Consider the following 15,090-nt stretch of genomic DNA (forward strand, 5'->3'; position numbering starts at 1 on the left):
CCATGGACAGAGGAGCCTGGTGGGCTATTGTCTAGGGGGTCACAAAGAGACATGATTGAGCGATTGAGGATGCAACATTCAAAACACTGAGATCATGGAATTCAGTCCCATCACTTCATGGGGCAAAATAAATGGGGAAACAATGGAAGCAGTGCAGTGACAGACTTATTTTCTTGGGCTCCAAAATCACTGGAGATGGTGACCCCAGCCATGAAATGAAAAGATGCTTGCTCCTTGGAAGAAAAGCTATGACAACCCTAGACAGTGTATTAAAAATCAGAGACATCACTTTGTCGACAAATGTCTGTATAGTCAAAGCTATGATTTTTCCAGTAGTAACATATAGATGTGAGAGTTGGACCATAAAGAAGACTGAATGCCAAAGAATTGATGCTTTCAAACTGTGGTGCTGGAGAAGACTCTTGTGAGTCCCTTGGACAGCAAGGAGATCAAATTAGTCAATCCTAAAGGAAATCAGTCCTGAATATTCATTGGAAGGACTGAGGCCTAAGCTGAAGCTTTAATATTTTGGCCACCTGATGTGAAGAGCTGACTCACTGAAAAGACCCTGAAGCTGGGAAAGGCTGAAGGCAGGAGGAGATGGGGATGACAGAGGACGAGATGGTTGGATGGCATCACTGACTCAATGGACATGAATTTCAGCAAGCTCTGTGAGATGGTGAAGGACAGGGAATCCTAGTGTGCTGCAGTCCATGGAGTTGCAGAGTCAGACACAACTGAATGATTGAAGAACAACAACGTGTATTATGTTTATTTCCTTTGTTTTTCACTTGTCTTTCTGTCTGCTATTCTGATCTGTCTTCCAGCTCACTTAGTCATTTTTCCTTTGTTATTATTATTTAGCCTGCTATTATGTTGTTTAGTCTGCTCTTCATTGTTTCTTGGTTGGTTTTTGTCTCAGCAATTGAATTGTCCAATTTTGATTAGTTCATAGTTTCTATTTCCTTTTTACTATGATCTGCTTTTCTTTCAATAATCTTTCTTAATCCCTTCATCATTTCTATTATCTCCTTTTTGAACTCTGGGTCTAGTACAGTAGTGAGGTCTGTTTCATTATTCTTTCAGGGGATTCCTCTTGTTCCTTTGATTGGAAGTGTTTCCTTTGTTTTTTCATTTTACGTGAATTTCTCTACTGTGGTCTTGAAGCAGTGTTTTAATGTGGTAGCATCCCTGTCTAGACTTCTGTGAGTGCAACATTTTTGGTGAAAGTTCTCCTTTTTTCTGCATACCAGCCATGTCTTTTTTCTGAGTGTGCCAGTTGCTATCCCCTTGACAGGGGATATGATTTGTACTGTGGTGTCCAGAGCCTGTGCTGGATGTGTGGGCAGAGCTTCCTCTGCCCTGCTGCTGTCACTGCCCTAGTGGGGATGGGGTCTTCTCCTAATTGTTGGACTATAAGCCCTGAGGTTTGGGTTCTATCAGGCATTGTTGCCCTTGAGTGCGTGCCCTGCTTCAAAGGAGGTGACTGTTGAAGCAAGTGAGGCCTCTGTGGTCACAGCAAACCTATGTGTTCCCCCTGCCAGTGTCTGCAGTTCTGCCCCAAAGCAGCTGAAGGTTGCATCCTTTCTCTGCTGTGTTTTTCCCAGACCTAGTTCAAGGCTGTGGTGTGGCATTTGCTGGGGTGAGGAACAGCAAATTTTATATCTTTTATCTGATTCTTTTCTTGTAGCATAATATTTTCAAGACTCATCCATGCTTTTACATGTATCAGCATTTCATTCCTTTTTATGCTTCAATAATATTCCTTTGTATGGGCATGTCACATCTTATTTATCTACTCATCAGTTGATGAACATTTGGGTTGTTTCTATTTTGTGGTTATGTGAATAATGCTCTTGTGAAAATATGTGTTCAACTTTTTGTGTGGAGATATCTTTTTATTTCTCCTGAGTATATACATATGAGTATATACTTGGAAAGCATATACTTGGAATTGTTGGCTCATATGGAAATTGTATGTTTAATTGTTTGAGGAACTGCCAAACTGTTTTCTGAAGAGGGTGCACCATTTTAGATTTCCACCAGCAGTGCACAAGGAATTCCAACCAATTTCTCCACATTTTCATCAAGATTTCTTATTATCTGTTATTTTGGTTATAATCATTTTAGTTGCTGTGAAGTGGTATCTTACTGTATTTTGATTTGCATTTCCTTGATGACTAATGATGTTGGGTAGCTTTTCACGTACTTATTGGCTATTTTTATGTTTTTATTGCAGAAATGCCAAATCAGGTTCTTTACCCATTTTTAGATTAAAAAAAATTTAGTTGTATACTTCTTCATATATTCTCATATAAAAATGTATAACATTGATGTATATAGTAAAACATATATTGATGATATAAGTACCTTAACAAGTATGTGATTTGAGAATTTTTTCTCCAGTTCTGTGAACTTTTTTATTTTTTGATGGTGTCCTTTAAAGGACAAAAGTTTTCAGTTTTGATGAAGTCCAACTTAATTTTTTCTTTTTTTTGGTCTCCATGTGCTCTCCATGCCTTGTATAAAAAATACAAATCTTTTAAGATGTATTTCTTATTAAAAATGAGTAAATTTATGTGAAAAATTCTGAGGTAATATGATCATGGATAAAAAGTAGTTTTTCAAGTGACAAAATAATTTGTACTATTTTAGGCTTTCTTTTAGGGTAATTTTTTCATGTTTCATTTAGGATTTTTGCCCATTTATGGGGGGAAAATTATACAAATTACCATTTATTCAAATATTTACTATTATATATTATTTTTGTGGTTCCCATTTGGACAATTAACATTTCTGTTAAATTATCTAAATGATACTTTGTGTCATTTATTGTTTTTCTAACTTCTTATTTGTTCACAGGAAAGTAAAAAGAAGATAATTGACATTCAAAATTATAGTACCCAAACCTAACTCAAAATTAAAATTTAAGATTCATTTATTAGTTAATAATTATGTTAATTATTATTTAATAATCATATTATTATTTCATTTGGCTGTGGTGGGGTTTGGTTGTTTCACGGGGCTTTCTCTGGTTGTGGTGAGTGGGGACTTCTTTCCTGTTGTGGGACGTGGGCTTCTCATTGAGGTGGCTTCTCTTGCTGCCGAGCATGGGGTCTCAGTGTGGGCTTCAGTAGCTGTGGCTCATGAGCTCTAGAGAGCAGGCTTAGTAGTTGTGGTGCTGGGCTCAGTTGCTTCGCAGCATGTGGGATCTTCCTGGACCAGCAATCAAGTGTCCCTTGCATTGTAATGCAGATTCTGGACCACCAAGGAAGTTGAACATTTGTTTTAAAAAAAGATGTGTAACATGTTTTAAGTAAAAATGATAGAACTGCCGAATATGTTTAGTACATTTCCATTTTTGTAAAAACATTATATAGATATTTGCTTGGAAATAAAGTCTAGATGGCTGTAAGAAGAAAATTAATAGTCACAGTTTTCATGTTTTGGGGAAACTTTTTTGGTCTACTTTGCTCTCTAAAATAAACATATGCTATAAAAATAAAGAGGAAAATATCGTCTAGCCTTTTCCATGCATATTTAAAATTAAATGTTTTACAAAATCACAACTGTATTCAATAATGTCTTGTGTATGTGCTCAGTTGCTCAGTTGTGTCTGACTCTTTGCAACCTCATGGACTGTAGACTGCCAGGCTCCTCTGTCCATGGAATTTCCCAAGCAAGAATACTGGAATGGGTTGCCATTTCCTCCTCCAGTGGATCTTCCCCACCCAGGGATCAAACCAGAGTCTCTTGCATCTCCTGCACTGGCAGGCGGATTCTTTATCACTGTGCCATCTGAGAAGGCCAGATGTCTTAAATCATGTTATTACCCTGCTTTTGTTTACTTTGTATAATATCATGCCACTGAATATTTGTACTGCCTGAATTATAATTCATGGGTCAGAGTCTCTTTATTTAGCTATTTCCCTAGTTTGACAGAATGATCTCTGTTTGTTTCCAAGGCAAACAACTCAATATCATAGTAATTCAAGTCTACGCCCCGACCAGTAACGCTGAAGAAGCTGAAGTTGAACAGTTCTATGAAGACCTACAACACCTTCGAGAACTAACACCCAAAAAAGATGTCCTTTTCATTATAGGGGACTGGAATGCAAAAGTAGGACGTCAAGAGATACCTGGAGTAACAGGCAAATTTGGCCTTGGAGTACAGAATGAAGCAGGACAAAGGCTAATAGAGTTCTGCCAAGAGAACACACTGGTCATAGCAAGCACCCTTTTCCAACAACAGAAGAGAAGACTTTACACATGGACATCACCAGATGGTTGACACCGAAATCAGATTGATTATATCCTTTGCAGCCAAAGATGGAGAAGCTCTATACAGTCAGCAAAAATAAGACCGGGAGCTGACTGTGGCTTGGATCATAAACTCCTTATTGCCAAATTCAGACTGAAGTTAAAAAAAGTGGAGAAAACCACTAGACCATTCAGGTATGACCTAGATCAAATCCCTTATGATTATACAGTGGAAGTGAGAAATAGATTTAAGGGACTAGATCCGATAGACAGAGTGCCTGATGAATTATGGATGGAGGTTCATGACATTGTACAGGAGACAGGAATCAAGACTATCCCCAAGCAAAAGAAATACAAAAAAGCAAAATGGCTGTCTGAGGAGGCCTTACAAATAGCTGTGAAAAGATGGGAAGTGAAAAGCAAAGGAGAAAAGGAAGATATACCCATTTGAATGCAGAGTTCCAAAGAATAGCCAGGAGAGATAAGAAAGCCTTCCTCAGTGATCAATGCAAAGAAATACAGGAAAACAATAGAATGGAAGTTGGTGATGGACAGGAAAGCCTGGCATTCTGCAGTACATGGGGTTGCAAAGAGTCAGACATGACTGAGTGACTGAACTAAGCTGATAAAATGGGAAAGACTACAGAGATCTCTTCAAGAAAATTAGAGATACCAAGGGAACATTTCATGCAAAGATGGGCTCAAAAAAGGACAGAAATTGTAGGGATCTAACAGAAGCAGAAAATATTAAGAAGAGGTGGCAAGAATACACAGAAGAACTGTACAAAGAAGATCTTCATGACCCAGATAATCACGATAGTGTGATCACTCACCTAGAGCCAGACATCCTGGAATGTGAAGTCAAGTGGGCCTTAGAAAGCATCACTACGAACAAAGCTAGCGGAGGTGATGGAATTCCAGTTGAGCTATTTCAAATCCTGAAAGATGATGCTGTGAAAGTGCTGCACTCAATATGCCAGCAAATATAGAAAACTCAGCAGTGGCCACAAGACTGGAAAAGGTCAGTTTTCATTCCAATCCCAAAGAAAGGCAATGCCAAAGAATGCTCAAACTACTGCACAATTGCACTCATCTCACATGCTAGTAAAGTAATGCTCAAAATTCTCCAAGCCAGGCTTCAGCAATACATGAATGGTTAACTTCCAGATGTTCAAGCTGGATTTAGAAAAGGCAGAGGAACCAGAGATCAAATTGCCAACATCCGCTGGATCATCGAAAAAGCAAGAGAGTTCCAGAAAAACATCTATTTCTGCTTTATTGACTATGCCAAAGCCTTTGACTGTGTGGATCACAATAAACTGTGGAAAATTCTGAAAGAGATGGGCATACCAGACCACTTGACCTGCCTCTTGAGAAACCTGTATGCGGGTCAGGAAGCAACAGTTAGAACTGGACATGGAAACAGACTGGTTTCAAATAGGAAAAGGAGTACATCAAGGCTGTATATTGTCACCCCGCTTATTTAACTTATATGCAGACAGAGTACATCATGAGAAACTCTGGGCTGGAAGAAGCACAAGCTGGAATCAAGATTTCCAGAAGAAATATCAATAACCTCAGATATGCAGATGACACCACCCTTATGGCACAAAGTGAAGAAGAACTGAAGAGCCTCTGATGAAAGTGAAAGAGGAGAGTGAAAAAGTTGGCTTAAAGCTCAACATTCAGAAAACTAAGATCATGGCATCTGGTCCCTCTACTTCATGGCAAATAGATGGTGAAACAGTGGAAACAGTGGCTGACTTTATTTTTCTGGGCTCCAAAATCACTGCAGATGGTGACTGCAGCAATGAAATTAAAAGACGCCTACTCCTTGGAAGGAAAGTTATGACCAAGCGACACAGCATATTAAAAAGCAGAGACATCACTTTGCCAACAAAAGTCCGTCTAGTCAAGGCTATGGTTTTTCCAGTGGTCATGTATGGATGTGAGAGTTGGACCTAAAGAAAGCTGAGCATCGAAGAATTGATGCTTTTGAACTGTGGTGTTGGAGAAGACTCTTTGAGAGTCCCTTGGACTGCAAAGAAATCCAACCAGTCCATACTAAAGGAGATCAGTGCTGGTTGTTCATTGGAAGGACTGATGTAGAGGCTGTAATTCCAATACTTGCGCCACCTGGTGCGAAGAGCTGACTCATTGGAAAGGACCCTGATGCCGAAAGGTTGAGGGCAGGAGGAGAAGGGGATGACAGAGGATGAGATGGTTGGATGGCATCACCGACTCAATGGACATGGGTTTGGGTGGACTCCGGAAGTTGGTGATGAACAGGGAGGCTTGGCGTGCTGCAGTTTATGGGGTCGCAGCGAGTCGGACACAACTGAGCGACTGAACTGAACTGAACTGAATTAGTTTGAATGCCTCAGTTTTTGTTCACAATTTTTCATCACCAAAAAAAAGCTGTGATTAGCATTTCGAAAGATAAATTATTTTCTGCATGTCTGATTATTTCCATAGGGGAGATTTCTAAAGTAAGGGGTTACTGTGTCAAAAGATATGACTATTTTAGGATGTATTGTTCAATAAATTCCTTTGATGATATATTGATATGTGAAAGTACAATACTTTAAAACAACTTTATTATGCTATCTGTTCCACGAGAATCTTTCTTAGCCATTTGTTTATTTATTTTCTTGTTCTCTTTGTGGCAACACTCTAGAAAGCCTTATAGAACCACATAGAGGCAGATTTCTATCACCCATAACAAAATATCTAGGATAATTTCTTCTATCTCCACTCGTGGTAGGAGCTTCAACATCCTTTAGTGAATTAATCTTTCCAGTTTCAACAATGCGAAGCTACATAAATTTTAAGAGACTACAGCATAACCTCCAGAGAAGGCAATGGTACCCCACTCCAGTATTTTTGCCTGGAAAATCCATGGACAGAGAAGCCTGGTAGGCTGCAGTCCATGGGGTCGCTAAGAGTCGGGAACAACTGAGCGACTTCATTTTCACTTTTCACTTTCATGCACTGGAGAAGGAAATGGCAACCCACTCCAGTGTTCTTGCTTGGAAAATCTCAGGGACGGGGAAGCCTGGTGGGCTGCCGTCTCTGGGGCTGCACAGAGTCGGACACGACTGAAGCGACTTAGCAGCAGCAGCACGGCATAACCTCAGATGGCTCAGTGATAAATCTGCTGGCCAATGTAGGAGACATAGAAGATGCAGGTTTGATCCCTGGGGTGGGAAGATCCCCTGGAGGAGGAAATGGCAACCCACTCCAGTATTCTTGCCTGGAGAATCCCATGGACAAAAAAGCCCCATGGGCTACAGTCCACGGGGTTGCAAAGAGTTGGACACGACTGAGTGACTGAGCACACATGCACAGCACAACCATTCCTGCAGGAACCATGTGTTTACCAGACAATGCATATTTAAAATCTTCACATTTTCAAGGGATGTAAAGTTTGACCAATTTTTACAGAAATCAAATGATCCATTATAAGTCTTTAGTATTTTTGTTAATCTATTTTGAGTTGATTGCTTTTGCTACTTATTCCTGCAGCTTTTATTGAATTCCCATGCAGATCCATGAGGTCAGTGGCTATATCTCTCACTCACCAATATATCCCTAACACATAACCCAAGACATACTGGACAATACATACTTGGTTTAGCTAACATAACAATATGTATTTGTTGAATGGATGTGTTCTTCCCTCACTGATTTGAAACAACTTTAAAAATCATATTTGAAACAGTAATTCATTGCTGATCTTGGAGGTGGCTTTCCAAAAATACTCCTCACTGTTAGCAAGGCAAATAAAGGTGTAGAAAATAGGGAATGGGGAGGGGAAAACAAAGAAAATCACTAACAAATAAAAATTGAGGAGGCATGTACTTTCAAAATAAACCAGACTCACTGGCTTTAAAGATCTTTTCTAGCAGAAAAGCTTTTTTTCTGAATCACTTTTTCCATTTTTTTAAAGAAAATATCACAACATTATCTATTAGGTACAATCTCCTATAAATGTTATGCTGTGCTTATACAGACTGTACCTTACCAGACTTGAAATTCAATTATTTTTGCTTTTGCATTCTTGATTCATTTTCTGAATCATGTTTGCAAATAAAACGGTATAGATTTATTCAGAATTATTACATTTAGTGGAATATTTAGGATCCATGGCCAGATCTATATGACACAAAGGATAGTTTATTCTTGGTCAATTAGAAGACAAACATATAATGATTAGTATGTCAGAAATACTGTTCATTCTTAGATTCACTATTAGTTCAGGCTACCACAGGCATAAACCTGAGCTGTAACTTTGTTTCTACTCAATGATACAAAAGTGTGTCCTTCACGTGTTTTTACCTTTGTTCATTGCTTTTTGCTCTCTTAAGGATGAAGGCGTAGTCTTCCTCCCCTGACGTTCAACAGCTTTGTTCTATCTTTCGTTATAAACAATGAAACAAATGGACAACCTATGATTTGTCCGACCCTCAAGGTCGCATGTGGGATTCAGAGATTCAAAGCTACAATGCAACATAGACTGAAAAGAATGCCGCAAGTGGCAAAATGCTGTATCAAGAAATGTTAAACATCATGATAATTTTTGTGTTGAGTTTCCCCAACATTTTTTAAGTTGGAGTTTTGTTTCCTTGATTATACTCCTGATTTTGCAGTGTTCTTCTCTTGCTAGTCTAAATAATTTTTATCAGAGTCCCAGGTACAGGACCTAAAACATTTTTTTTTTTTTTGGTGTAGTAGCTAGACACATGTATATCTGGGTTTTTTTCTCTCTTTCTTTTCCTCTTTTGGTATGAGAAACGCCATCCCTTCCTTCAAAAACAGAGTTGTATTTCCAACCTTTTCTCTTAATTTGATGCAACTGTACCAAGATTTTTATTAGCTTTTTCTCTGAGTGCCAACGAATTAATGTTTCAAAGTAACAAATGACACAGCCTAAATAAACTAAATCTTATTACTGAAGGTTGCGGAGTCACCCAGATCGTTTTTATGGCAATGCTGGTTTGGAGTATTCTGCTCCTATGAGTCCTTTCGGCGGAAACGGTGATTCCTCTCCACTGGACAGTGAAGGATGGAATCTGGAGGTGAGGGGCAGAGGCACGCCTGCACTTCAAGACTGCCCACCTAAACCACCAAAGGCTCAAGTTCGGTTTAATTGGCAATTCCGCAAAGAGCTCTCTGCGCTTTTCGAGTGATTCAAATCACCTGTTCAAGGTCACGCCAAGAGTTACTGGCAGCAATCAGCAAGGTCGCGTAGAGCTGCGGAGTTCGCGGCCGGCCGGCTCTCGACAACTCAGCGGGCCCACCTGGTGGCCCGCAATCTGCGCAATCGCGGGGAGAACGCGCCCTCTCGCGACGACTTCTCGCCGCATCTGGGCCTGGCACAAGCGTCCCCCGCCCCTGGCGGAGGCCCGCGGCGGCGGGGCCCGGCACCGGAAGGAGGAGGTGCGCGCGCGTGGGGGCGGGGCGCACCTATATAGGCCCCCCCCACGGCGTCGAGGGCGGGCCTGGGCAAGAGCGGCTGAGTCGGCGGTGTGCCTGGTGCCGCAGACGCCGCCTGCGAGGACAGGGAGGGGAGAGGGGGAAGGCGGGAGGAGGAGACACGAGTGCGGGGTGGCGCTGGTCCACCTCCGCAGCTCTCCTGGCTCCCGCCGGCTTTCGAAGGCGGGCCCGGGCTGCGGCAGCGGCGGCGGCGGCAGCGGCCTCGGCGGCCTGCGGAGGTGAAGCCAGGCTGCGGCTGCCTGAGTCGGCGCTGCGGGGGCAAGTGGCCGGCCGGCGAGGGTGGGCCGGGTTGGGCGACCGCTGCCTGGAGTGCAGGACGGCTCGGCATCCTTGGGGCGCGGCCCTGGCGGGCAGGTAGCCCGTGCGTCTTACGCAGATCGGCCTCCTAGAGGCACCTGCAGAAGTGGCCCCGGCCCGCTGCTTCGGCGACCGGACGACTGAGGGAGGGCGGGGGTCGCTGCCCTCGGGGGGCCGAGGGCCCTCCCAGTGGAAGCGCCTCTGGCGCGGGCCTTGCGGGGGCCTGGGGCCTGTTTTGTCCTTGCTCTGGGGATGCTCCTCAAGGGGAGTGGGGAGAACAGCGCTGATGCGCGGGGCTGGAGGGGGAGCGAGGGCCACGGTCGGGGCGGTGTAAGGCTCGCCAGGATGCGCCCTTAAACCGGTTGACTTGTGAGTGGTTATGGGTTAGTTTAAACAAAACTGAACACGAACTCGAAGAGGTCGCAGCTTGAGAGTACCTCGCTCCAGTGTCCAGTAGAGACGAGCTTGCCTTGTAGGCCCCAGAGCAATCAAAGGGAAGTTAGCATTCTTGTTCAAGAAGTTTCTCCGCACTTGGTGAAAGAGAGCTCTGAAAGAATTGTGTGTTTGGGATTTTCTTTTAAATGTGGTTGTTAGTGATTGGGGTTGGGGCTGGTGGTGAGAGATAATGTGAAGAGTTTCGAATGGCTGGCTGCCTTGTCCGGATGGGGAAGGCTTATTTTTTGTGTGTGTCATCACTTGACCATAGAAATTCAGAATGTGGGTCGCCCTCAGCTCTGAAGCCACTGTTTGATTAGCAGTTCTTCCTCCCTATGTGGGAAATTGAATTTCTGGAAATATCCCCCGTATTGTAGATTTTTGCCTATGCAAAGGCTCCAGTGCTTGGCACGAACTGCCTTCAAGGTAGTGAAATGAAAGTACAGTATTTAAAACAACATTAAGTTTTGAGCTCACTTCTGTGGAAGAGAATTTTGTGGGGCGTGGGTCTAGACTTTAAAGGGAATTTAAAGCCTCTAGTCGTAATTTAGTTTTATTCCTAACTTTTTTTTTTTCCCTTCCCTCTTTCAGCCTCATCTGTTTCAATGGTGCAACTCTCTTCATCTCCTTTTGGTTACCAGTCACCTTCAGGCCATTCAGAGGAGGGAAAACAGAGGACAATGAAGTCAGCCAAGCCCCAAGTGAACCACAGTCAGCATGGGGAAAGCCAGCGGGCGATGAGCCCCTTGCAGTCTGCCCTCAGCTCTGCTGCCTCTCCTTCCCAAGCATATGAGACATATATTGATAATGGACTCATATGCCTTAAACACAAAATTAGAAACATCGAGAAAAAGAAGGTAACTTTTTTCCCCCACCCAGCCCTGTATATACACCATGTTAAATTAGACTTAAGGAACTTGCTTTTTTACTTTCTATCAGGGCTCCTAGATATTCTTCCTAAAGATTTCTTTCCTGAAGATTTAAGTAACCTTGAGATTTAGCTGGCTGAAAATGTACAAGTGGGCTAAATACTGACTGTATTAAACACTTTATATTTGATTTGCCAGAATAGCTGAATAAAAATATTCTTCATAGTAAAATTATTATGCATGCTACTGTTGAAATATTTGCAGAGGTAGCTACTTTAGCTCAGATTAATTCCTTGCATGTAGTATTAATATTTCTTTTCATAAATGAATAGTGTTCCTTTTTTTTTTTAGCTTGTTTTCCTTGTGACTTTCTGCAGCATTTGATATTGCAGTATAACTGCTGCAGTCATTGGAAGCTTTAACGATGGCAGAGCCAGAAGATGTTTTAGCACTAATTTTTGTGTTGCTAGGTGATTGTTTCAGATTGGTTGGTGAAAGCATTGTAGGGAGCCTTGTAAAGATACGCAGGTTGTAACCAGCCTGATGTGACAGTAAATGCTGATGTAAAGATCCAGATCATTCCTCATTTCCTGAGTCATGTAGCCTGTGAAATGGTACTGCACATAGCTTTGTTGTGTCATGATTCTCTTTTGCTTGTGATAGTAGGTGAGTTACTATCTGGACCGAGGACCTTTTGAATATTTCTATGCCAAGACCTAGTTAAATCTAGGAAAGTTGCTTTTGATGCAGGAGGGTGAAGAGATTTTCAAGAGTTTGGTTGACCCTGTTCCTTTCCGTTCCCATTCCCCACCCCCCCCCACCCTCCCCCAACACACACTCTAGGAAGATAGTGAAGAAGGGCCAGTTACTGGTAGCTTCTCTGTAGCCTTAGTTCTCACCAGTTGTCTTTTGAATGCATGCAGTTGATCATGAGCATGATAAGGTGAGTGTGCCTGGGTCAGCACAAATCCCCTGCCACTGTGGGAAGTTAGAGTCAGAGCAGGATCTGTTCTAAGCGGGATCTTTTGATAGACTCATAAATGTCTTACCCAGGTGGAGGAACTACATATATATGTGTAATATATGTATAATTATACTCTTCAGCTGAACTATAGTACCTCTTTAATTTTGAATACCAATCTGGTCAGTACTCATACATTTGTTTCAAGCTTCTGAAAGTATTTTAAAGCTATAAAGCAAACATAGAAGGTGCCTAAAATTGCTTTTAGAATACCATAAAGGGTCATGTCATTATTTGGACAATACAATTTATTTGTCATTTATTTACTTAAATATCAGATTTTTAAAAATGAAAGATGGCTTCAAGTTGAGGCTACTATAATTCTAGAAAAAAAATATATTACATTTTTGTACTTCCATTAGGAAGTTTCACTGGACAAATGCTCACATAGTTCAACAGGTAACCATTTAAGCAGGACTTTTCAGCCTCACAAACACTGTTGCCATTTTGTGCTGGATAGTTCTTTGTTGTGGGGGGCTGACCTTTGCACTGTAGGATGCACTGCAGCATTCTATAATGGCCTGGCCTCTACCCTCAGGATGCCAGTGGCACCCACCTCCTCCCTATCCCCTGAGTGGTGATAGCCAGAGATACCTCCAGACGTTGTCATGTGTCCTTGGGGGACAAAATTGCCCCTGATTGAGCACCTTGGGTTAGGGGCATATGATTTATTTGTTAAATCCCTATGTGTCATGTAATCTAGTTACAGAGCCCATTAAGAGAAAAAGGGTTTATTACCACTTAACTTTTGTAATTCCAGACTAGTGTTGATTGTGTGTAATATTTTTTTTTCCTGACTGGAATTCATCTACAACTGCCTTTTATCTTGTACTAAAATGTTATTCTTAAAGATTGGTAGTTTACTGCAAGAACTTTGTTTTCATGAGAAACAGTCTGGTATTTAGTTTGTTTCAGAATTTTGTATCAGATTGTGGTAGATACAAGTTTCTCTTTTGTAGCTCAAACTGGAAGATTACAAAGATCGCCTGAAAAATGGAGAGCATCTTAATCCAGACCAGTTGGTAAGTGGTTTCTGATCCTTTGGTCAGACTTATTTTCTTAATAAGACTCTAGATGAATTTGGGGGAGACCAAAGAACAGGAGGAGAAGGGGATGATAGAGGATAAAATGGTTGAATGGCATCACCGACACAATGGACATGGGTTTGGGTGGACTCCGGAAGTTGGTGATGGACAGGGAGGCCTGGTATCCTGTGGTTCATGGGGTCGCAAAGAGTCGGACATGACTGAGCTACTGAACTGAACTGAAAGATTTGATAGGCTAAAAAGGAAGAGTGAAAGTCCACTGGGTTTTTCCAAAGACTTTGTCTTCAGCTATCAGGTCTTATATCTTTGACTTTACTTTTGCACTAGTAGATAGTATATGGATGGGGGTGTGTGTTGTCAGATAAGAGTGAAGATGTAGATAATCACAAAGTGTTAATGTATGGATTTAATTAAACTTTCTCTAGAGTGGACTGAAGGAGAAGAGCAGGGAATCACCTAGCTTTCTACTATTTACTCACATATTCTAAACCTTATATCTCTCTGCTTTAAAATGTAAAAGAGTAACTGCTACAGCTTGCCTTAGTTTTCTCTAGCTGCTTCTCCTTAATTCCTTTGATGGTATCTCCCTGCTTTTCTATCCTGCATTGCTATGTTCCTTCTTAGGAGGCATGTTTATCTGATAGATATCAGGCCTTCAAATATTTACTGTTTATGAAAGTTAAAAATACTCTTTACGTTGCTCATGGTATAACTAGTAATTGCAAGTTTTATCTAATGGGATGAAGGATAGTTTTTACCATATGGAAAAATTTAAAAACGCTTTATTTATGTTTGCCTTTTTGATCTGATCACACTTCCTGGCTAAGACAGCACAAAATTAAAAGTTATTTGATCTAGCATGTGGATCTGTTGTCTTTTATGTTATTTAAAGTTTTTGGTTGTGAATTGCAGGTACTGGTATTCAAGGACTTTTTCCTTGCCATGTTGGCTGTTCTTCACTGACCTAGAATTTTTGTGATGTAGTGAATTACTGTTTTGCTGAGACACAGATTTGAATTGTCGAGTTCTGAGAATGATGTGCTCAGATGGCTGGTGAAAGGACTTAGCTGGACATTCAGCATTTCAACACGGTTTTGTTTTTAAGTAGTCATGGTATGTTCACTAACTTTTAAAGTGATGAAACCTCTGTCTAAACACCCTTGGAAAAAGTGTTCTATTACATGTTTTTGTCTTTGGGGAAACATAGGGGATGGGAATGGGGAGGCTGGTGATTCTCATGGTAGCTCTCTAAGAAATGTTGAGGAGCTCCAGCCAGGTGAACTTTAATCTCACTAGTCTGAGATACACAAGCTACTACATGTTGCTTCTACAGTATTAACTTTGATTGCTTGAGTGATACCTGACAGTCTCCAAATTTATATTGTCAATAGAGCAGTTCTCTGAACTCTAGATTCCTCTGTCCAGTTGCCTTTTACTTCATTTTGCTCCGCAAAACCTGTTCTCCTTTAACCTCCACTGTATCAGTTCACAGCCTGATTTACTAGAAGGATGGTATCACTCAAAACCTTGGAGAATTTCTCATTTTTCTCCTCATACCTCGTATCTAGCCCATCAGCAAGTGTGTGGTCAATTCCTCCTTCAAAATAAATTCAGAAACAGACCATTTCTCATAAATTCTACGTCTGCCTTCCTGTTCCACACCACA

The 15,090-nt window shown here is 41.4% G+C and overlaps 1 protein-coding gene and 1 long non-coding RNA gene across 51 annotated transcripts in view; one reads left to right on the forward strand and one right to left on the reverse strand.

The window, feature by feature from the left end:
• Nucleotides 1-2,920: 2,920 nt before the first annotated feature.
• LOC147372511 (uncharacterized) lies at nt 2,921-9,693 on the reverse strand. The gene is made up of 2 exons (XR_015164142.1): nt 9,460-9,693; nt 2,921-3,258 (listed from the first exon to the last, which is right to left on the reverse strand). It is a non-coding gene; the product is annotated as an uncharacterized LOC147372511 (long non-coding RNA).
• A 64-nt stretch (nt 9,694-9,757) lies between these two features.
• The window catches only part of CAPRIN2 (caprin family member 2), a 42,645-nt gene continuing 37,312 nt past the window's right edge, over nt 9,758-15,090 (forward strand). For 31 of the 50 annotated variants that reach the window (XM_086401511.1, XM_086401479.1, XM_086401512.1 and 28 more), the window contains exons 1-3: nt 9,758-9,974; nt 11,080-11,345; nt 13,338-13,400. In XM_086401511.1, coding sequence (XP_086257637.1) covers nt 11,094-11,345; nt 13,338-13,400 — 315 coding nt within the window. In that variant the 5' untranslated portion in view covers nt 9,758-9,974; nt 11,080-11,093. Of the gene's footprint in view, nt 10,015-11,079; nt 11,346-13,337; nt 13,401-15,090 lie in introns of all 50 variants that reach the window. The other 19 variants (XM_086401480.1, XM_086401482.1, XM_086401484.1 and 16 more) reach the window with 2 other exon arrangements.

This window comes from Bos grunniens, chromosome 5 (assembly GCF_055505025.1).
Source record: "Bos grunniens cultivar Pamir isolate PY7600 chromosome 5, Bosgru_T2T1.0, whole genome shotgun sequence".
Lineage (NCBI taxonomy): Eukaryota > Metazoa > Chordata > Mammalia > Artiodactyla > Bovidae > Bos > Bos grunniens.